This window comes from Camelina sativa, chromosome 17 (assembly GCF_030686135.1).
Source record: "Camelina sativa cultivar CO46 ecotype springtype chromosome 17, ASM3068613v1".
NCBI lineage: Eukaryota > Viridiplantae > Streptophyta > Magnoliopsida > Brassicales > Brassicaceae > Camelina > Camelina sativa.
This window is the reverse complement of record NC_141896.1, coordinates 34428157-34451869: the sequence shown is the minus strand read 5'-3', so window position 1 is coordinate 34451869 and position 23713 is coordinate 34428157. Positions and strand designations below refer to the sequence as shown.

At 32.0% G+C, this 23713-nt stretch overlaps 2 protein-coding genes and 2 pseudogenes across 3 annotated transcripts; 1 reads left to right on the top strand and 3 right to left on the bottom strand.

Moving 5' to 3' along the window:
• Window positions 1–548: 548 nt before the first annotated feature.
• On the bottom strand, window positions 549–1521 carry LOC147924713 (E3 ubiquitin-protein ligase ATL76 pseudogene; annotated as a pseudogene). The gene has a single exon (XR_015587272.1). The product of XR_015587272.1 is annotated as an E3 ubiquitin-protein ligase ATL76 pseudogene (transcript).
• A 2975-nt stretch (window positions 1522–4496) lies between these two features.
• LOC104742449 (E3 ubiquitin-protein ligase ATL76) lies at window positions 4497–5471 on the bottom strand. The gene has a single exon (XM_010463460.3). It carries the CDS (start codon window positions 5387–5389, stop codon window positions 4712–4714), a length of 678 nt encoding a protein of 225 aa, XP_010461762.2. The 5' UTR covers window positions 5390–5471; the 3' UTR covers window positions 4497–4711.
• Window positions 5472–8239: 2768 nt separating this feature from the next.
• On the bottom strand, window positions 8240–9314 carry LOC147924712 (RING-H2 finger protein ATL75). Its single transcript, XM_087496189.1, has one exon. The coding sequence runs from the start codon at window positions 9139–9141 to the stop codon at window positions 8461–8463; it is 681 nt and encodes a 226-aa protein (XP_087352315.1). The 5' UTR covers window positions 9142–9314; the 3' UTR covers window positions 8240–8460.
• Window positions 9315–15545: 6231 nt separating this feature from the next.
• On the top strand, window positions 15546–18208 carry LOC147924711 (uncharacterized; annotated as a pseudogene).
• The last annotated feature ends 5505 nt before the right edge of the window (window positions 18209–23713 follow it).

Genomic DNA, 23713 nt, shown 5'->3' with positions numbered 1-23713 from the left:
ACATATGTTAAGTAAATATCTATTTGTTCATCGTTCCTAGTAACTATTCATTTACTAAATATCTGTAAAGTGTAAAGTAAAATATTTATTTGTTCATCTTTCGTAATAAAGAATTCTTTTTCTGTTTAGTAAATATCTATTTGTTCATCGTTCCTGCTAATATCTTTTTATCATTTTTTGTTTGTCTTGATCATGGTATGTGTGTCCGTGTGGATCGGTTTTGAGGCATATAGATAGATTAAGTGGGTCGTGTCAAGTGGATAGATGTATTTTTTGTTCATGAACTTCGTGCATTTGTCACTATCAAGAATACATGGGATAAGGTCTGGAGCGTAGTTGCATCTCGTAGACTACACTTGGCATTCGTGATCGGGAAACCATTTATTCTGTCTAGTGACTTTTTTGGTTCATTGTACTGATATGACACATAAGAATATATGACTAGCACTTATCAATCTTTGGTTCTAGTCTTATAGATAAATCTTGATGTTTTTTGGATAAGATTGCAAATTCACATTCCACTGTAAAAATAACTTTGCAAAGAACAGTTTGGTGAACTCGTGAGACATATTCTCTCTATATACACTTTGCTACATGCAAAAAAAGAAAGACATAAAAAAATTAGAAGTATCCTTTGGAACCCTCTATGTCATAAGACATAATTTGTGATCAGATGTAAAAATCTCCTATCTAACTAAAAAGCACAAATTCTGAATTTATGATGGTTCCTGGCTTTCTTGGCATCTAGTTGATTTCTCTAAAAGTGTTTACTCTTCCTTCAGGTTCGAGAGGAGCAATCCTGACAATTACACTCTCTATGACACTCTCTATGGGTGCTGCCGCAACTGAATCAGCTTGGCTGAAGTCACCTAATATCTTTTGGCATGTGTCAACCAGACAGTGTCTGCAATTCGGACATGTTAAATGATGTTGAAGCCACTTGTCTATGCAACGAACATGGAACCCGTGGTTGCACTTGGGGAGCAGCCTGAGCTGTTCACCGGAAACAAAATCTGACAAACAAATGACACACTCTTCGCCAACCCCCGGCAGGTTCATCTCAGGTGAGTAGCTCACAACTGGAAACATTTTAAGAGCTTTCTTCTTGATTCCTTTGTTTGATGAACGTCGTCTTGCTGAAAGACTGGCTATAGGCTCAGAGATCATGTAACGTGAAGAACGTCTGGATGCACAGTGAATGATGTAATGTAGCCCGAGGCAGCAGATGATGCCACAAACGAGGACTGAGAGAAGCATCAAGACATGCCCACTGAGGTTGTTCTCATGGGTTATGAGTGGAGATGGTGCAACCGCAAACGCTTGTTGAGTGTTGTGGTCAAATGGGTTGTGGAGAAGCAGCTTTCTAGAGACAAAACTGCCGAGGAATTGTTCTTGGAAGGCTTGAGCTGAAGAAGGTAACTCTGTTGCAGACATTTTTTACTCTTTGAAAGAGCTTAAGATCAAAGTCTATTCTATATGCTTTGCTTGGCTTTGTTTGCTTATTGCTTCTTAAAGGTTTGAGGAATTCAAAGTGGTCTTATATATAGCTTGAGATGCTTATTGATTACTGAGTGGGGGCAGAATTTTATAATTGGACACTATAATTTTTGTTTATAAAAAATGGGTTTTGTTCTTCTTTTCTTTTTTTGTCCAATGAGACTTGGGACCCAGAATGAGGTTATTTAAATTCAAAAATCATTGAGTGCTGATTGTGCCATTGGCTCATAGTTCCTACAACCCCCAGATGCTTGTGTAGGTAGGTACTATCACTTTTCCAACGTTGAATTTGGAAATCATTTATTTATGTCTCACTTTAAATTAGGAAAATTTTCTATTTTTTTTTTTGTTATATCATTTTTGTCTTCTGTTGATTCTTGATAAGCTAGATTTTAATTTACTTTCATTAATATATGATCTTGAGTTTGGGGAAAACATGCAAATTCTGTTTAGTAATTCCAAACATGCAAGTATCTAAATGTCTGCATATAAATGGTTCTCTTGAGGTAAAAAAGAACATGAAAAACAATGACAACTCGAATATTTTTGGGAATACTCAAGTAAGAGTTTTGCTGCATATAGTCTTGTCTTTAATCATCTATGTATCCATTATTATTTTCACTCTATGACTTTCTTTATTCATTTACTCTTGAACGCCAATTCTCAGTGTTCGTCTTTCGGTGAACTTAAGTATTCATAGTTCCTACTAATATCTACTAAATATCTGTTAAGTATCTATTTATTCATCGTTCCTACTAAATATCTGTTGAGTAAATATCTATTTTTGTTCATTGTGCAAGGATGAATAGGCACAGCCTATTGTGTACAGCTCTTTTGCTTTTTAACGGTATGTCGACGAAACTTTCTCCATTATTTTATTAGCACTGTTCTGAATTATAACTACGATATTTCTTATATTACAAAAAGGTTAGACATGAATCTATCTTACTGATCGATGTCTTTAGTCCAACAAGTGGCCCGGGATTTTCTTAAAGCACTAAGATAGTCTTTTAAAACATTATCTTCCAACGCATCTCATTTGTCCTCTAGTGCTTCTGTCTTTAATCACTGTTGTTACTTTTAACGCTGTTAATAGTAGAGCATATAGTAATGGGACTTGAATGGTAGCGGAAATCTGAACATCTTTTGTTTTAATAACATCTTAACATCTGTTGATGTCCTACGGTTGTTCCAGAGTAGTTTATTGAAAGCAGAGTTATAGATTGTTGAGAGAGTAGTTTAAACCATTAGTTGTTGCAGTAAGGTCATTACTTATGCTAAATCTGCGATTTATCGCCGAGAAAGTTGTACTTAAAAAATAATTTGTTGTAGTTTTCACAATCTCAATAGCATATTTACCAGATATTATCTGATACCATCTGATATTCCTCAGATACGTGTAATGGACATATGTTACCTGTAAACCACAGTCTTCTGTTATTAACCAATAACTCTTATTTTTTGTGGACATCCGCAATTTTTATTAAGCTTCCTTTTTTTTAAGTGGGGCTGTGCTTATTAATTGAACTTTTCAACACTTGATGTACATCTTATCCAATCAGAAATGCCTAGGATCTTAAGCCCTATCTGCAGCATCATTTGTTTATAACATGTGTTTTGTTTTGATAACCTTGTTTGTGACATGTTGCTCCCTTTTTTTTTTTTTTAACTGTAGGATCTCCAAAATCTCGTAGTTAGAACATGTGGTCCTTACCTCAATCAATATTAGTTATTTTTTAACAATAGGTTCTTGATACCAACTTGTTTAGCTGGTTGTGAATCACCCAGTGATCAGGATTCCGAGTTTGGTATTTGGTGAAAATCGATGAAAATAACTAAGATATCAACTGGTATATATAAATATCCCTATATCTAGTTGAACACTTCATGTATTCATTTTTTATTTTATCTGCACTATTTTTTTTTCTTGTCATAGAGATAGAATCCAGTTAGGCCAACTTTGTAGTTTTTCTTCTGTTTTCACACTACGAGATAGCACTGATACTGTACAATACCCAAGATGTGCGCTTGTTGTGGAGAAAAAAAGAATTATAAAGTATATTACATTAGACAGAACATCACTATGATACGATACAAACTTTAGTACCAATATGATAAGATAAAGTGTGAGTGAATTTTGAGGCATCAAAATATATCAACCCTCAGATGGAGAGGCTTGTGATGAGAATCATTTGGAAGTTTAACCGTGTTTGGTTTAACAATGGTGAAGGATTTCTCACTTATCTTACTTCACACCCTCTTTTTAGATTTTGGTGTGGGACTTATGGGGATGGATTCTCTCGACCAGGATGGTAACTACAGATCAACTCTACATTTTTGTCAGTGTACCATGGCATAGATATGTCTGGTGTCGAAGTTAGATCCCATAAGATGGGTACATGACTGGTGGTTGAGCAACTAGGAAGACAAAGTTTACTGTAACTGAACTTGATATCTTACAAAACTATACATACCCCCAAAGTAGCTTTCAGGTCCGAATTTTACCCAGAAACTTAGGTTGGTTGGGTCCGTGTTCCTACGGCAGAGTAGATTTCGTTATCATTGTCGGGAAGGATCATATGAAATGTTATTTGCTATCTCGGTGACTCATGTGTGTTGATCGATTTTGAGTTATATGGGTTGTGTCAAGTAGATACATTCATTTTTTGTTCACCAACTTTGTGCATTTTTCTGTATTAAGCGTACACGTGATGAGGTCTGGTCTGTAAATGCATCTTCTATAGGCTAGACACTGCTTCTGTGCATAAACCTTGGCATTCATTACTTGTTGAGGTCTGGTCTGGTCTGAAACCATTGGTTCTGTCTAGTGACTTTTTTGGTTCTCTGTAGTGATTGATTATAACTCATAAGAATATGACTAGCACTTATCAAGCTTTGGTTGTAGATGATTCTTAATGTTTTTGGATAAGAATGCATAATTCACATTCCACCGTAAAAGATAACTTTGCCAAAAGAACTTTGTTGAACTCGTGAGATGCTATTGGAAAGTGAGATATATCATATATTCTCTCTGTATACACTTAATGCTACAGGCAAAAAAGGACATTAGAAAATTAGAAGTATCCTATGATTTTTTTCTATTTTAGGAAACCCTTCTATGGCTAAAGACATAAATTTTGCTCAAGAGTATAATATCTCCTATCTAACTGCTGACAAATTCTTAATTGATCATGTTTTCTACCTTTCTTACAATCTAGCTGCTTTCTCTAAAAGGGTTTTCTCTACTTTCAGGTTCTAGAAGACCAACCCTGACAATTACACTCTCTGTGGGTGCTGTCGCAACTGAATCAGCTTGGCTGAAGTCACCTAAAATCTTTTGGCATGTCTCATCCAGACAGTGTCTGCATTTGGGACAAGTCAAATGATGTTTAAGCCACTTTTCTATGCAACGAATATGGAACCCGTGGTTGCACTTGGGGAGCAGCCTGAGTTGTTCACCAGAAACAAAATCCGACAAACAAATGACACACTCTTCGCCAACCCCCGGCAGGTTCATCTTAGGTGAGTAACTCACAATTGGAAACATTTTAAGAGCTTTCTTCTTGATTCCTTTGTTTGATGAGCCTCGTGGTGTTGAAAGACTAGATATAGGCTCAGAGATCATGAAACTTGAAGAACGTGTGAATGCACAACGAATAATGTAATGTAACCCAAGGCAACATATGATGCCACAGATGAGGACTGAGAGAAGCATCAGAACATTTCGTCTGAGATTGTTCTCATCGGTTATGAGAGGAGATGGTGCAACTGCCAAGTCTCGTTGAGAGTTGTGGTCAAATGGGTTGTGCAGAAGAAGCTTTCTAGAGACATAACCGCCAAGTAATTGTTCTTGGAAGGATTGAGCTGAAGCAGGTAACTCATTTGCAGACATTTTTTTATTCTTTGACAAAAGCTTTAAATCAAAATGTCCTCTCTCTGCTTTGCTTTGCTTTGTTTGGTTATTGCTTCTTAAAGTTTTGGGGAATTCAAAGTGGTCTTTATATATAGCTTGAGAATGTTACTGGTTAATTAGTGGGGACAGGAGAATTTTATAATTGGACACTAATAATTTTTGTTCTAAAAAGTGAGTTTTCTTCTTCTTTTCAAATGAGAGTTGGCAGTATTTGGGACCCAGAAAGAGCTTATCCAATTCCATTAAACTTTGAGTGCTGATTGTGCCGTTGGCCCAGACCACCTCCTACCACAAGATGCTTGTCTTGGGAAATTGATTATGAAATTAGTTCTTTTGTTGTCACTTTATGTTAAAAACTCTGTTTAATATTTTGTCTTTGTGTTGATTCTTGATAAGATTGATTTCTGTTTACATATATTATAATATGTTTTTAAGTTTGTTATTCATTCTTTTTATATATTCCCAAGTAGCTACATGGCTGCATATAAATGGTTCTGTTGAGGTGAAATAACGAGACTTGGTGAGAATACTCAAGTAATAGTTTTGTTGGATGCTATCATGATGTAGAAATGGTTTGGACCCAATTGGTTTTAATCCTGAGAAAAGTTTCAGGAACATTACACTTTGCCTAGAAAGTTGAAATACTGAAACAAAGAGCTTCATCATTATTGACTTTCTTTGGTGGAACCTACTATTTAATCATTCATTCTCCAATGTTTGTTCTCAGTGTTCATCTTTTAAAGAACTTTTACGTAAATTTCTATTTATTCATCGTTCCTGCTAAATATCTTTTTCTTTGTTCGGTTTTGACAATGTAGGGAATCTTATTTTTGAGAATGAATAGGCACAGCTTATTGTGTACAGTTCTTTTGCTTTATAACGGTATGTTCTCTAATTTTATTATTAGCACAGCTCTGAATTATAGCTACTATGTATTATATTAGAAAAAGTGTAGACATGAATCTTATCATACTGATTGAGGTCTTTAGTCCAACAAGTGGCCCGGATTTCTTAAAGCACTAAGATAGTATTTCTAAACATTATCTTCCAAAGCTATCATTGTCCTCTAGTGCTTTTGTTTTTACACTGTCTTACTTTTTAACTCTTGTTAATAGTAGAGTAGATAGTTCTCACCCAGCAAAAGAACATTATAATAATTGCAAATAGGAATTTAACTGGCAGCAGAAGTTTGAACATCTTTAGTACCTTTACTATGATTATTTGGTAAATTGTATTGATGTCCTACGGTTGTTCCAGTAGTAGTTTTATGGCAAATTTCTAGAAAGCCTCAAAATTGTTGAGAGAGTTGAAGAATTTAGACTAGTAGCTTTAGCTTTTTTAGTAAGGGCATTACTTAAGCTAGATCCGCAATTTATCACGAATAAAGTTGTACTTAAGAGTTAAGAATCACTTTATAGCAGTTTTTACACTCTCAATGGCATATTATTGGATATGATCGCATATCCCGCAGATGCTTAATGGAGATATGCTACCTGTTAACCACAGTCTTATGTTATTAACCAATAACCCTTCCTTTTTGTGCACGGCCTCACTCACTATTAAATTGAACTTTTCTACACATTATTTGTGTCTCATCCAATCAGAAATGCCTAGGATCTTAAGCCTTATGTAAACCATCATTTTTTATGGCTTGTCTTTTGTTTCGATAACCTTGTAATATGACTTGTCTTTTTTGTTTGATAACCTTGTTTATGACATGTTGCTCCCTTTTAAATTACAGGATCTACTAAATCTCATAGTTCATGCGGTCCTTTAACTAAATCAGTTATTCGTAGTTTTTTTTTTTAGAATGGGTTGTGGATTCGGACTTTGATATCTTGAGAATCTATGAAAATGACTATGATATCAAGTGGTATATCAAGTTGATCACTCCATATATTTGCACCATTTTATTTATCACAGAGATAAAAGTAGCCTTATCTCGGTTCATTTATCATATGACAATATCTTCCACTAGGTAGTGTGCATACCCACAATGAACACCTGTTGTGGAGAAAAGTAATAGAGTGAGTATACTAGATCTAAACAGAAGATTCACCACAAACTGAGACAAACTTGAGTACCAATTTGATAAATGTCAGAGTAGAGTAAATTTTGAGGCATTAACCATAAAGAGTAGAGTAGGAGACGCATGTGATGACAATAATTGGATGTTTATCCCCACTTAGATTTTTTTTTTTTTTTTGTGACCTGTGGGTATGGATTCTCTCAACTGGGATGGTATCTACAGATCACCTCTAAATCTTCGATAGTATATTGTGGCATAGGTATGTTCGGTGTCAAGGCTATATCCCATAGGATTTGGTTTATCACTTGACTGGCAATCTTACAAGACTGTGTTCCTAGCTTTTAGTTCTGAATTTAGCTTTTGGTTGGTTTTAGTTATTGTGGGTTGGGTCCATATCACTTTCCTCTGGTAATGATGGTTTTTTCTTTATCATTACGGTGAAGAATCCTCTGGTTTAATCTATCTTGATGACCCATGTGTGGATTGGTTTTTAGGCATATAGGTAGTGTTTTAAGTGGGTCGAGTCAAGTGGATAATGCATTGTGTTTCACCAACTTTGTATATTTATCACTATCAAGCATACACGCGACCAGGTCTACGTCGTATATGGTATATGCATCTCTTAGATAAAACACTACTTCACACAATCCTTGGCATTCATTACCAGAAACCATTTTATTCTGAGTAATGATTGTGACACTTGAGAATATATGACTGGCACTTATTAGTCTTTGGTTATAGTTGCTTCTTAATGTTTTTGGAATAGAAAGCATAATTCACATTCCACTGTAAAACATATCTTTGCAAAAAGAACTTTGATGAACTCGTGAGATATATTCTCTCTGTATACACTTTGTGTTACAGGCAAAAACGAAAGACATAAAAAAATTGAGTTATCCTGAGTGATTTGTTTTTTTCTCAAGTGGCTAAAGACATGATTTGTGATCAGATCTAAAAATCTCCTACCTAACTAAAAAAGCACAAATTCTGAACTTTTGATGGTTTCTGCCTCACTTGGCATCTAGCTGCTTTCTCTTAAAGTGTTTACTCTTCCTTCAGGTTCTAGAGGAGCAATCCTGACGATAACGCTCTCTGTTGGTACTGCTACCACTTGATCAGCTTGGCTGAAGTCACCTAAGATCTTTTGGCATGTCTCAACCAGACAGTGTCTGCATTTGGGACAAGTCAAATGATGTTGAAGCCACTTGTCAATGCAACGAACATGGAAACCATGGTGGCACTTAGGGAGCATCCTAATCTGTTCACCGGAAACAAAATCTGACAAACAAATGACACACTCTTCACCAAGCCCTGGCAAGTTCATCTCAGGTGAGTAACTCACAACTGGGAACATCCTAAGAGCTTTCTTCTTGATTCCTTTGTCTGATGAATCTCGTGATGTTGAAAAACCAGAGATCGGATCGGAGATCATGAAACTTGAAGTACGTCTGAATGCACAACGAATGATGTAATGTAACCCGAGGCAACAGATGATGCCGCAGATGAGGACTGAGAGAAGCATCAGGACATTCCCACTGAGGTTGTTCTCATGGGAATTGAGAGCAGATGGTGCAACCGCAAAGGCTCGTTCAGTGTTGTGGTCAAATGGGTTGTGGAGAAGTAGCTTTCTAGAGACAAAACCGGCAAGGGATTGCTCTTGGAAGGCTTGAGCTGAAGAAGAAGGTAACTCATTTGCAGACATATTTTACTCTTTGATGAGCTTTGGACCAAAGTCTCTTCTTTATGCTTTGCTTAGCTTTGTCAGGTTCTTTTGCTTCTTAAAGTTTTGGGGAATTCAATGTGGTCTTATATACAACATGAGATGCTCACTGATTAGTGAGTGGGGACTGAGAATTTAATAATGGGAGACTAATAATTTTTGTTCAAGAAAGTGCGTTTCTTATCATTTTTTTTCCCAAGTGAGTCTTGAGAGCTTATCCAATTTCATGAATCCTTGAGTGCTTATTGTGACATTTGGCCCATACCTCTCCAACCACAAGATGCTTGTGTAGGGACTCTTCACTTTTCCAACATTGAATTTTAAAACACTACTTTTTGTCTCACTTTAAATTGGGAAAAACTTTGTTTTATCATGTTTGTCTTGTGTTGATTCTTCATAAGCTGCATTTTATTTTATCTCCATTATTCAATGTTTTTAGTTTATTTACTTTTGATTTTTGTTTGTTATTTTTTGCCAAGGGGAAGATTTTATTGTATCTTCTTCACAGTTTAATGCTTTGCCGACAATATGTGGTGTTGTAAAGCAGTCTTTGTGCTTTAGCATTCGTCTTTCTTTGTTCTTTCCATGTGTATATGTTTTTCTTTTGATAAAGGGTTTCCATGTGTATATGTTTTCTTGCTTGATAATTCAGTTTAGAACGTGTAATGTTTTGGTACTTCATTGGAAGAAAAAAAATGCTAGATCCTTCTATTCTTCTGAGTATTCTTAGCTTATAATGATCTCCTAAGCGAAACTTACAAGAGAAATTTTAATAAAATAACAATAGATTATGTATAGTACATTAGTGAAAATCATATCTATAAGATCTTACACACAAAAAAAAAAAAAATCAAAATTAAATTTCTATTTTTAATTTATGAAATTGTGTATTTAAGTGTAGACCAAGAAAATAAAGTTACTAAAAGAATAAGAACTCATAACAAAAAAAAATAAAAATATAATATAGAGAAAAAGTTGTTTTTGGTAAGAAAGATATTAGGAAAAGAAGATAGTTTTTCTCACAACAAAATCTTTCTCTAGAAATAGGGATATGTTGTGATTTCATAGACAATCAAGTCTTGTAAAAGAACATGATCGTTACAACATGTATTGTAATTTCAGCTTGAAATAAGAAGAAATCTTATATGTTGAAAGAACATCATCGATACATCTGTATTATGTTTTCTTGATTTCTTAACATCGATCGAATTGTCCTAGTTTTTATTGGATTTATGAGATGTAATGTAACTATCAGATCATAAGATCTTTGTGGCTTTTTCGATATGTTTACTAAACTATTATTCTCTAGGTAATATTTGGAAGATCTATTTTTCCTATTTTGTTATTTCCGAAGCATCTAACTGTCTGCATATAAATGGTTCTGTTGTTTGTTTAAATGTTCTTTTTTTCTTGGTCGGCGTTTGTTTATTTTTGTGTACCTTTCAAAAGGAGAGGAACGTGCGTGTATATGTATAACTTATACGTCTGGATTTGAACTTTGTCGCTTTCTTCTCCTAAATCTCCACAACCTTAACAATAAGTCCCATGTTTCTTAGTTTTTTTTTATGCTACTTTATTTATATTTCATGATCATTTTGAATATTATAAAATTCTTAAAATATATATTTTTGGAATTTATCTCGGAGGGCTTCTGTCCTATCCTATGGCAGATTATATAATCCTTGGAAATTATTAGGAAGTTCCAATCCAACTTAGAGTTACATCTTGCAAAAAACAATTGAAAGTAAGTCTCTCTTCACTTGAAAAAAAAAAAATACTAAAGCTAGCTTTGACTAAAAAGAATCATAAATCGCTACTTGTCAAGTTTAACAGTTGAACTATTTGGAAATAGTGGAACAATGGAACATAGTAAGGAGGACTTATAGTTCGGTTTTCGATAGTATTATTGCGAAATTCTGAGAGTAAATCATTTTAGTATATGGATACATCTTTGTGAAAAGTTATATTTATATGCATACTAGAAGTTATCCCGTGCTACACACGGATTTAGCTTACATTGTTTTTGAATTTTAGTAATTTGGATATTATAGTTCTTTTATTTGTTTACTCAGCAATTGTTATTTTAATAATTTTTAAAATATACTGATCATTTCAATTTTTTTTGGGCTCTTTTGTTTAGTGTTAGTTGAATTTTCCTTTTATATATAGTATTAGAGTATTTCAACATGTGGAGAAATTTTTGATTACATAGTAGTGTGTTTATTGTGTTTTATCTCTTTAGACTTTCAACACATATTAAGCATTCTCCATCTTTTTATTTTCTCTCTTGCATTTGCACAAATTATATTACCACTGACATCTACAAAAACATGAAATTTTGGAATATAACTTACATGAATACAATATAAATATGAAATTTAGGTAAACAACAATGCACTTAATAAATATATTTTACCAGCTAATTTTCGGTGAGGTAAAAAATGCAATCACATCCCTCAATATAATTTATTCTTTATACATTCTAATACAAATTAAAATTGTTTTTACGAAATTTTAATAATGAAAATGAATCCAAGTAAATAAAGTTATAGAAAATTACTCAAAATTTGGTTGAGTATAAAAATGCAATAGTTTTGTTCCATCGCCGAAATGGATTTTTAGATCTGTCTATTTAGCTTTATCATAAATGCAATTGAATAAAACAAATATTTATTTTGTCGTAGCTACTTAGAATAAAAACCACATAATATTATAATATCAAATGTCATAATAAAAAAGTTTCTTAGGAAGTAAAATATTAATGTGAAAGTGGAAAATGTTATGAGAATTTTTGTTGATCTTTTCTTTTTAAGATGGTTAATTCTAAAGCTATTTGATACTAAGATTCCTAAAAATATATGATACCAATATACAATTAGCATATATTACTCAAAACTATAGAAGTCAAATTAATTAGTAAAGAAAAATGCAACTCATATCATGCTATGATATAAAAAGACATCACAATCTTAACAACATGATTTTTAAGCATATGATAGTAACATTACAAACTAAATTTACAATGCAGAGACTCATATGCATCGTCTAATAAGAAAAAGTTTTAGTCTACTTTACAAACTGTTAATTGTAATATAGCAAATTTAAAATGCTACTAATAATCTTAATATAGTGATAATAATGCACTATTATAGAGAGACAAATAATAACAAAAGAAAAAAGCATTATTGTATGTGCCTCCTCTAAGATGGTACCGGCAAAGACATCATTTACAAAATCGCTATCGAAATGAAATAATAGCGTTTTTTCGTGTGCTAAAAATACACATATTTTTTGTAGTGATGTTGAACATACTAAATCATGATAGTTCATTTTTTCATGATGTAGTAGTATTAACATAACCAACAAACACGACAACCCTAGAGTAAATATAAAATATGGTTCAAGGCCCAGACTGAGGCTCAACCCATATGGTAAACAAATGAAGCCAAGCATTAGGGCATCAAATTTTTTGGACCATACTTTAGACCAAATGTTTTTTTTGTCTTTTATGTAGAAAAAAAAAATTATAAGTTCAGTTATTATTAGATTTTTTTAATAAGTTCAAGTTTTATATAAGAAAAACATATATTTTTTATGTAGATATATCCAATTTATAGATGAAGTTTGTTAGGTTTATATAAAAAACTATTTCGTCTTTTGAACTGTTGGTGAATGAGCATTAGATTAATGTTAATTAAACCATTTTTTGATGAATTTTAAAGTAAATTTTAATTTAGAAAAAAAAATTTGAAACTCTAATAAAAAATTTTCTATATTCGAAGAGTGTTAAAACAATAATGAGTTATTAGGCGATATAATTTTTATTTTTATATAAATATTTAAATAAATATGAAAACATTGAAAAGACAAAAAAAATGTGAGCAAGCAAAACAAACATATTTCGGTTTATGGACTTAGAAACTATCTTATGAAAATAATTTTTTATATTATATTCTTATAATTTTATTTACGATAATGAAAATGGTTTTTTAAAAAACAAATTGGCATATATCATCCAAAATTGCCGGACTGTTCCATGGAGATTAGGAAATACATACATAAACACTTTAATGAATAAGTAAATTTGTCAAACATTCTCACATTATATTTTTCTGATGTAGTTTTAATGCAAACAACAAAAATGATAATCTGCAACAAAACAATTAAAATTATTCAAGAATACGTATTGAAATATGGAAAGATATATAAAAATAATAAAATTCTTCATAGGAACCTAATGACTGAAATTAAATAATCATGACTGAAAAAATTCTCTTAAAATGAAAGTAATTAGGGACTGAAATTTAATTTTATGGAAAACGGATTGAATTCTAATATTATGGAAAACTAATTGGTAATATCTAATGGGAAATAAATGAGTAAGCAATTATCAAATTACTTACATAAAATATCCCACCATTAGATTATATAAGATTAAAGGCCAGAAACTAAACCCAATAATAGAAACCCAGAAATTTAAATTTGAGTCAGAAATTTATGAATTTTGTTTTTGTCAATAAAAGATCAGCTCAAACGAGCCAATTGGGTGGAAAATTGTTTACAAACAAAACATGGTGCGAAGAGGTACGCGCTTGGCGTGCCAGAGAAATTTATGAATTTATAAGAGAATTTTGAGAACATGTAAACATCTACAATCTAACATAATTTAGATTCCTTTATTGCTTATGAATTATTTATAAGATTGAAACCCATAAATAATTTTTTTACATAATTTAGAATCCGTTCTTGCCCGTGAATCATACATAAGATTGAAACATATTTTTATAATTTCAAAATAACTTATAATTAGATTGTTCTTAGGATGAAACCATAAACTGATAAATGGTGGGTTTAGATTGGAAGAGGCCTAATTGAAAAAGGGAAGAAGAAAATGTTAAGAGTTTTTTTTTTTTTTTTTTTATAGGCTTTTAGTGAATTAGGTCCAATGTTTTTTATAGGCTGTTAAGAGTTTTAATGCAAACGCCAATGTTTTTTTTTAAAACCTTTTTATTATTATAAATAAAATTATAAAAAATATAAAAAATTATTTTTATTATTTCCATATTGTAGTTCGTTTTGCTTGCTCACATTTTACATTATATTTTTCTGATGTAGTTTTAATGCAAACAACAAAAATGATAATCTGCAACAAAACAATTAAAATTATTCAAGAATACGTATTGAAATATGGAAAGATATATAAAAATAATAAAATTCTTCATAGGAACCTAATGACTGAAATTAAATAATCATGACTGAAAAAATTCTCTTAAAATGAAAGTAATTAGGGACTGAAATTTAATTTTATGGAAAACGGATTGAATTCTAATATTATGGAAAACTAATTGGTAATATCTAATGGGAAATAAATGAGTAAGCAATTATCAAATTACTTACATAAAATATCCCACCATTAGATTATATAAGATTAAAGGCCAGAAACTAAACCCAATAATAGAAACCCAGAAATTTAAATTTGAGTCAGAAATTTATGAATTTTGTTTTTGTCAATAAAAGATCAGCTCAAACGAGCCAATTGGGTGGAAAATTGTTTACAAACAAAACATGGTGCGAAGAGGTACGCGCTTGGCGTGCCAGAGAAATTTATGAATTTATAAGAGAATTTTGAGAACATGTAAACATCTACAATCTAACATAATTTAGATTCCTTTATTGCTTATGAATTATTTATAAGATTGAAACCCATAAATAATTTTTTTACATAATTTAGAATCCGTTCTTGCCCGTGAATCATACATAAGATTGAAACATATTTTTATAATTTCAAAATAACTTATAATTAGATTGTTCTTAGGATGAAACCATAAACTGATAAATGGTGGGTTTAGATTGGAAGAGGCCTAATTGAAAAAGGGAAGAAGAAAATGTTAAGAGTTTTTTTTTTTTTTTTTTTATAGGCTTTTAGTGAATTAGGTCCAAAGTATAAATGAATTTTGTTAATTAGATCCAAACAACAAAAATGTACAGGTGTCAGATAGATAATAGGCCAAGTGTCATTTTTTTAGCAAAAGTTGAGAAAAACCTTATCATATTATATAAGATATATCATTTAGTGGAGGTCGGAATAATGCATATCACTTTTAACCAAGATTATATTTGTCACACACTAAATTTTGATTACTAAGCAAACTAATGCATACGCTTTTTCAATTAAAAACTATATACTAGATGGAAATGATTAGTGATTGAAAGACTTGGAGCTAGTGTTAACGAAATTTGTGGACAATAATTAGCCTACCAAAGGAGAACAAGTATGGGATCCTTCTTCTTTTTTAACTCTCCTTTACACTTTTTTTTTGCACTTTCAATTATTTTAATTAGTGATAATGTAGTAAAGCTATAAGAAATATTTAACTTCTACATTGATGCGCCGTGACAAGCTAAATCCTGGTATTTGTTACCTCCATCGTAGAATAGAATCGTCATAAAGATTTTGAATCTCACATAACCACATGTTTTAATTGTCATACACATAAGTAACGATCAACTTGTTGAAAACTACTCTCAAAAGAAGAAGACCACATACTTAGAATAGTACTTGTTGATCTTGTTTCCCTTGTTTTATTTTTATCTTCAAAATTTGAACTTCTTCGTTTTATTTTCTTTTTATTGTTTCTTCTTAGAGGTTTTTTTTCTCTTATTTTATTTATGAACTCCTCACTTCTTAAATACTTTAATTACCCTATGACTTGTGATTACACTATAACTTCTCAAAGAAAAAAGAAAAAAAATTCTTTCTGCATAATTTTTTCTCTTCTAGCACCAAACATTTCAAGGTGATGACTCTATTTTTTCCATAGATTCACAACTGTTGATATGAGAAACAACAATTTAATGAATTCGAATAAGAAACAAGATCTGGACAGACTTTCGGTTGAAATCGATAAAAACAAAGAAGAATGACGAACTGGATTTGTATTGATTTAATCTGTCGTACTTAGTAAAAATTATATGTGTGCTTTCTTAATCAACACTCAAATATTTAAACAGAAAATGGAGAATGTCTAACTTTAAATCGACATGTGTTGCCTAACTTTATTGCTTCAAATCAATCAGCTTTTGTGAAGGACAGGTTGTTAATGGAGAATGTCTTGCTGGCATCGGAAGTAGTCAAGGATTACCACAAAGACTCTGTTTTCCCTCGGTGTGCTATGAAAATCAACATCTCAAAAGCTTTTGATTCTGTACAATGGGATTTTCTTCTGAATGTGCTTAAGGCATTGCATTTTCCGGCTACTTTTGTTCATTGGGTCGAGTTATGTATCACAACGACATCTTTTTCCGTTAAAGTGAATGGGGAATTAGCGGGTTTTTTCAGAGTAAGCGAGGATTAAGACAGGTTTGTTCCCTCTCTCCTTACTTATTTGTTATATGCATGAATGTCTTGTTTGCCTTGCTGGATAAAGCTGCGGTTGAGCGGCGGATTGGTTATCACCCTAAATGTCAGCGTATTCAGCTCACTCACTTATGTTTTGCTGATGATCTGATGGTTTTTGTGGATGGACAAAAGTCTTCAGAGGAGGGGATTCTTCGAATTTTTAATGAGTTTGCTGCTATATCATGTCTCCGGATCAGTGTGGAGAAATCCACTCTCTATATGGCTGGGATCTTTGACCAACACCGTATAGACATCCTACAACACTTCCCTTTTGCACAAGGTCACCTGCCAGTCCGATATTTAGGCTTGCCTCTGCTTACTAAGCAAATGTCTCTCGCGGACTGTCTTCCGCTTTTGGAAAATCTACGCTCGCGAATGTCTTCTTGGCGTACACGCCACCTCTCCTTTGCGGGCCGCCTACAGCTACTCCGTTCTGTCATTGCCGGCACCTTGAACTTCTGGATATCCGCTTATCGCCTCCCCAATGAATGTATCAAGGCCTGCAAAAAACTCTGTTCTTCATTCCTCAGGTCAGGACCAGAGCTTAATGCAAAAAAAGCAAAGGTCTCTTGGATGGATGTCTGCAAACCATTTGATGAGGGGGGACTTGGCCTGCAATCTCTCCATGTAGCTAATAAAGTGAGTTGCCTTAAGCTTATCTGGCGGATACTGTCGGGGAAGGAGTCTCTCTAGAGTCGATGGGTCTCAGAAATGCTGCTCAAGCGCCAGTATTTTTGGGAGATAAAATCCACTACCATACAGGGCTCCTGGATGTGGAGGAAGCTTTTGAAATACAGGCACTTGGCTCAACAGTTCTACAAGGTCGACGTGTATAGCGGTCAATCCACATCATTCTGGTACGATAATTGGAGTCACTTGGGGTGCCTCTATGATGTTATGGGGTCTTGTGGACGTATTGCACTTGGTATCTCACCTCAGGCAAAGGTTCCGTCAGTCAAGGCAAGTCACCGACAGAGAAATCATCGCTACACTACTTTGAATGATATTGAGGCCCTCATAGCCAACTTTGTACTTGTCGAGGCTCCTGATATTTCCTTATGGAAGGGGTCCCAAGATGTTTTTCAAGAGGATTTCAGTACCAAGGACACCTCAGTTCATGTCCGTAACCCACAGCAGAAAGTAAGTTGGAGCAGTGGAGTTTGGTTTGCCAAGGCAACACCAAAATACTCTTTCATTACCTGGTTGGCAGTTAGAAATCGACTATCGACTGGTGATCGTGTTGGTCGCTGGAACACAACTCACAACGTTGACTGCGTCTTCTGTGGTGCAGCAGAATCCCGGAATCACCTCTTTTTCTCTTGTTCATATACAAGCTCTGTTTGGTCAGCCTTGCTCGCTCAGTTTCTCGACCATCAATTCACAACAGACTGGAACCAACTCCTCACTCTGCTCAATAACCCCAACTACACGAGGCACCGTATATTCATCTTACGGTACTGGTTTCAATCTGCAATCTATCATGTCTGGCAGGAGCAAAACAAGAGGCGGCATGGGGAGCAACAAACTTCCTCTACTCAGCTGGTAAAGATCATTGACAAAACCATTCGGAACAGATTTATTGCCATTCGCAATCAGGGTGACTACTCCTATGATGATGGCTTGGCACTGTGGCTTGCTGCGCATCCATAACCCTCTCTATCTTTAAACTGAAGTTTCCATTTCACTATTCAGCAACAATTGATTAATAGTCCACAGTCATTGTAAAACAGTCTTTTGAGTTTGAATTAATTTTACATTCAATTCAAAAAAAAAGAAAATGACTTCGAAACTATCTCCTCAATCTCCTCCGAAGATCTCGGCCCGTGATCACGAGATCTTCTCTCAGACTTGACTCGGCGTCTCCCCTATCCGATCCTTCTTCTTGGGCTCGTAGCAGGCCCATTACCATAAGAGACAATTATTCTTTACTGGGCTTCTCCTACTGGCCTTGTGATCGTCGAAACCCAACACCAACAACAACCTTACCAATTTGTGAATGTATGGTTTGATTAGTAATTTATATTATGGCATAATGACGTAGCCCAGCTAATAGCGGAATAACGTTTTCTAGCTAACATCATATACGACTGTTTTATAATTATTTTCATGTGCTAACTATCTAGAAATATTCTTCAATCAAGATATACTCAGATTTTTTATAGATGCGGGTCCTACAGATTAACGTAGTTGCTTTTTTTAATTGTTTTCGTTTACTTTTTCAACATATTACTTATATAATATATTTAGATTAGTTTAAATTTTAAATAATGAAGAGGGTTAGATCATGATATAAACTGATTTTTTCCTTTTGTCGATAAAAATTTATCAAAATCATAACAGGTATCAAAAGTATAGTGTTTCCAATTTACATAAGTTAATGTTTATATTTTTAACTTAATCCGTATTAATAGAATTTATATATATATATATATATATATATATATATATATATATATATAAAATAAGAATACATTTATTCATATATCAACTCACAAAATCTCAATCTTATAATAAAGATATTTTTATCAATTAGAATAAAAACCTATTTTCGTCAATAGTATTAATAAAGCAATTATTCATAACAAAAGTATTAGATTATAACATATGGTATTTGAATAAATAGAAATCCAATCTTTCTTATACAAAATTTTAACCTTAATTTTTCAAAAACATCTACACAAAATATTTTATTAGAAAATAATAATTAATAATTTTGACCAATCATAATATTAGTTTTCCTTAAATATTTATTTTGAATCATTCAAAATAAAAATAAATATAATAATCCACAGAAAACTATTAAACCCCCGCTGTCTAAACAGTGCAGCCATGCATGTTACAAATTTTTGTAACAAATTTTTTACAATTGATTTTCTAAAAGATTTCGCCCATTCACAGATTAATTCAAAATTTGAGAGAATTTGATATATATAATTTAATATAATGAGATGATTAAAAAATGGACTAAATTCTCTTTCATAGGAGAGGTAATATATTGTCTTGTCACACTAATCAAAACATATCTATACTTTACGGGTTAACTTATTTGATACTTATAAATATTCAAATTTTATGATTTTGCACTGAGCTTGATGAGTTTTAGTAACAGTGATATTTTGTTATACTCCATTTTACCTCCCACTCATATAATTTTTATTCACTTTAATTCATTTTTACGTTGACTCAATACCGCTACAATTAGTAAATCGGATCACGCGTAAATAAGGGTTTTCTTGATTCTACCAATTATAAAAAATTTAAACAATTATACCCAAAAGCTAATAATGGTAAGTCGTTAAGTTTATTGTACCGACTATAGTCGAAATCGGAGTATGAAACTAAGTAAATTAAATTTATAAATTATAAAATACGTAGAATAAATCAAATAAAGATACTACTATTATTTTGTAACTAATAAATCAAAATTTACGTAAATAATTTCCTGCACTGCACAGTGCGGGTTATCATCTAGTGTAGAAGTAAAAAGTTATCATGAAATGAGTGCATATTTGTAGTTTATGCTATATTGCAGCTTATGCATATGTGTAGATATAATTTTTCTTTTTATTAATATATATATGATTTTCAAGTATCTAAGAACAAAAGAACTTGAAGAATAAGAACACCTCTCTTATTATTGATTTAGAAAACTCTCTCAAAAACTAAATCTCTCTCTCAAGTCTTATGGAACACCTCTCCATAGACTCCTATATTTATAGGTTTTAACTTTTCCTAAACCCTATTAGAATTAACATATTACAACTTATTAATCTTATGAACTTTTCCTTTTTCCTATCCTATATCTTTTGACAATTTCCTAGGAGATAGCTTCTTCCACAAGTTGGAATCATCCAACAAAATATTCCTAAATGAAGTTTATGTTTGTCTTTCCAAACAAGAATGGTTAACTTCTCTCATGTATTTGCTCAAACACACTCGCACGATCACACATTTGAAATAATATAACAAATTAAAGGAGAGTATTGTCTAATATAGTTGTCATTTTGATCCTGGCATACCACTAGACTTTTTTTGAGCTCTCACGGAGTATATACGATCACTTCTAAAACACGCTCAAACGATCACACTCTTCTTGCAATAAACCAACGTTGGATACGAGTACGACACTACTACGTACATTGTCATATTAAACATTTGTATAAGATCTCCACTTTTTCTTAGGCACTTTGTAAAAAGGACATCATGATAATGATTTATATAACAGAGAAGGATTTTGTGGTGAGAAAAATTATGTTCTTTTTCTAATATCTTTCTCACCACATAATTTTCCTCTAAATTATATATATTCATTATCATGCACTTTTTATTCTTATAGATATGAGTTCTTGTTTTTTAGCTAACTTTCTTTTCTTGTCCTACACTTAAAGATAAAATTTCATATATTAAAAATTGAACTTTGATATTGAAAAGTTGTGTGTAAGATCTTATAAACATATACTTAGTCGTGATACTTAATTAAGGGTTTATCTATCTTAGATAAAACAATATTGTCTAACGCCAAACATAATAAAACGATATAAGTCATGCACTCTTATAGACCTCCTGTTCTCCAGTTTGAGCACTAGCTATCAAGTATCAACTACCTTTCGACATTAGATACTTTACTGTAAGTATCGATTTATTCGAACGTAGACTACTTAGTTTAGAGACAACTGAACTGAAACGATTCAGATTTATTCTTTGGTACATCACGAAACAAGCTCATAATAATTTTATAATAACTTAGAAATATCTAAGAGTATGTTATACAACGAAAATACTTGGGTTCACTTTATGAGTGAACCCTTTTGTTCACCTTTTTTTTTCAACCAATCAGATTATGTCACCTAATAAATAGAAAATAATTTTTTTTTCTATTTTTAAAAAACTAATTATAAATTTTGATTTGCAATTTTATATGTCGGTTTAAGTTTATAAATAGAGTTTATATTTTACAATTAAATGATATGATATATCAATTTGAGTTTATGAAGAAGAATTATGGTTTAGTTTGGGTTTATAAATTAGAAAAAGATTAGAGTTTAGATTTATAATTAAACAAAATTAAAATGATGGTTTAGGTTTGGTTTTATAACTAAATTAAAGAGGGGAGAGGTAAGGGTTTAGATTTTATAATTAAACAAAATTATATGTTGATTTGGACTAACATATTAGAATTAGAGTTTAGATTTTACAATTAAAATAGATTATTATATGTCAGTTTGGGTTGACAATTGAAAATTAGATTTTAGATTTATAACTAACCGAAGTTACATATTGGTTTGAGTTTATAAAGGAGAATTAAGGTTTTAGAGTATCTAAAGCATAATACATTGGAGAAACTTTTAGAGTACCACCTTGAAAATAGTTTAATTTAATTTATTCAGTTGATGACACGTGTTAATTATCAATAACATATTATTTCTCAATATCTATCTTATTTATTTATTTAAAATTTTCAATGTCTATTAAAAAATTTCGTGTATATTTTCTTTATTTATGTGTAAATACTATATCATAAACTAATTTAAATTCAAGATTGGTATTATTTATATCCATTTTTACAAATAATATAAAAAAGAAAAATTCTGAATTAAAAGCAATACTAATATTGATCTATTTAATTATTATTAGCGTTTGACATATCTAATTCGACTAATAGAATAAAGGAATAGATTTTAAAAATTACTGTTGGACAAGTAGAATAACTCTAGTAAAATAATTAGAGCTAAGAAAAAAAACTTAAGCAAAAATAAATGAAGAAGCCTAACGAGTTGGCCACCCCACGTTTTGTTCTTGCCAACTGTGCTAAATTGTATAAATTCATATTTTTATATTAATGAAATCTATATATCCCAAAGATCATCTAGATTTAGTTTAATTCAACCGTGAATAGTTTTTTAAAGAAGAATAAACACTAACCTTGATCTATTGCTTGATTAGGCTTGATGATGGATTCAAGTCTCCAAATGATTTTCTCTTTGATATATCATGGTTTTTAGGTGTTTTTAGTCATGATATAGGTCTTAATTATAGAGTTTTTTTTGTTATTTTTAGAGTCTTTTGAGTCTTTATAGGATTTAGCATGGATGAAAGCATAATAGAGTTAAATATGAAGATTTGGAGCTTAATCAAGCATCGAGGCTGAGCTGCAGAAGTTGGAAGACATTGTTAGAAGAGTGCATCGATCGACACAACATATGCATCGATCGATGCTAGGCCAAAGTCAAAATCGGAAGTTTTCTTCACAAGTTTTGAAGATTTACAAAGCTGCCCCAAAGTTTTCCCTATTTGCATCATTAGTCCCTGGCCGTGTTTAGGAATATAAATAGGATTTTTATGGTCATTGTTAAGACCTAAGCTTTATTTTTCCCTGCAACTTTTGAGAGCAAAACCCTGAGAGATTTTTAGAGAGCTTTTGGAGAGAAGAATCAAGACTCCTTCAGAGAAGATTCAGAACTCTTTTTCTTCTTCTTTTAATCTCTTAATGCTATCTATTTTATTCATGATTTGTGTTCTTACAATTATGTCTCAGTAGATCTGCTTGTTAGGTTTAGGGTTTCTCATTAGGGATTTCATGGATTGTTAGATTGATTAATTGTTTAGGATTCATTATCTTTCTTGTTCTTCACCATAAGTTGTTCTTAATGCTAGATCTTTGATTAGCCATCTGGATTTAGATATTAGGATTATTGATTGATATGAGAATATAATTGATTTTCCTGATAAAACCTTTGGTAAGCAAAATTACTTTTTGCAAAGAGATTTGAATTATTGATTTTGTGAACTTATCTAAACATGATTTTATTGCTGGTTTTTAACTTGAATTTTGCAAAGAGATTTGGATTTTCTGGTTTTAAAACTTAGATAATATTTGCAGTGAGAACTGATTTATTTATAATTGTGTTTAGAGTTCAAGAATGGTGCTTAATTGTTGAATCCTGCTTGTTTAATTAATTGATCTAATTTTCCATGATTTCCTGAGAATTTCCCTAGGTCTTGCGTTTTTAATTCCTGAATTTACAACACCTTTTAATTCTGTTTCTGCATTGTTTTTAAATTAATATTTTGATTTAGCATAATTAAAAGATTCATATTGTGTGAACTAGAGTATCTGTGGATTCGATCCCTAGAGTATTACAACTGCAAGGCTGT

Coding starts and splice junctions, on each gene's coding strand:
- LOC104742449 (XM_010463460.3), bottom strand. CDS start 5,389: ATGTCTGCAAATGAGTTACCTGCTTCAGCTCAATCCTTCCAAGAACAA.
- LOC147924712 (XM_087496189.1), bottom strand. CDS start 9,141: ATGTCTGCAAATGAGTTACCTTCTTCTTCAGCTCAAGCCTTCCAAGAG.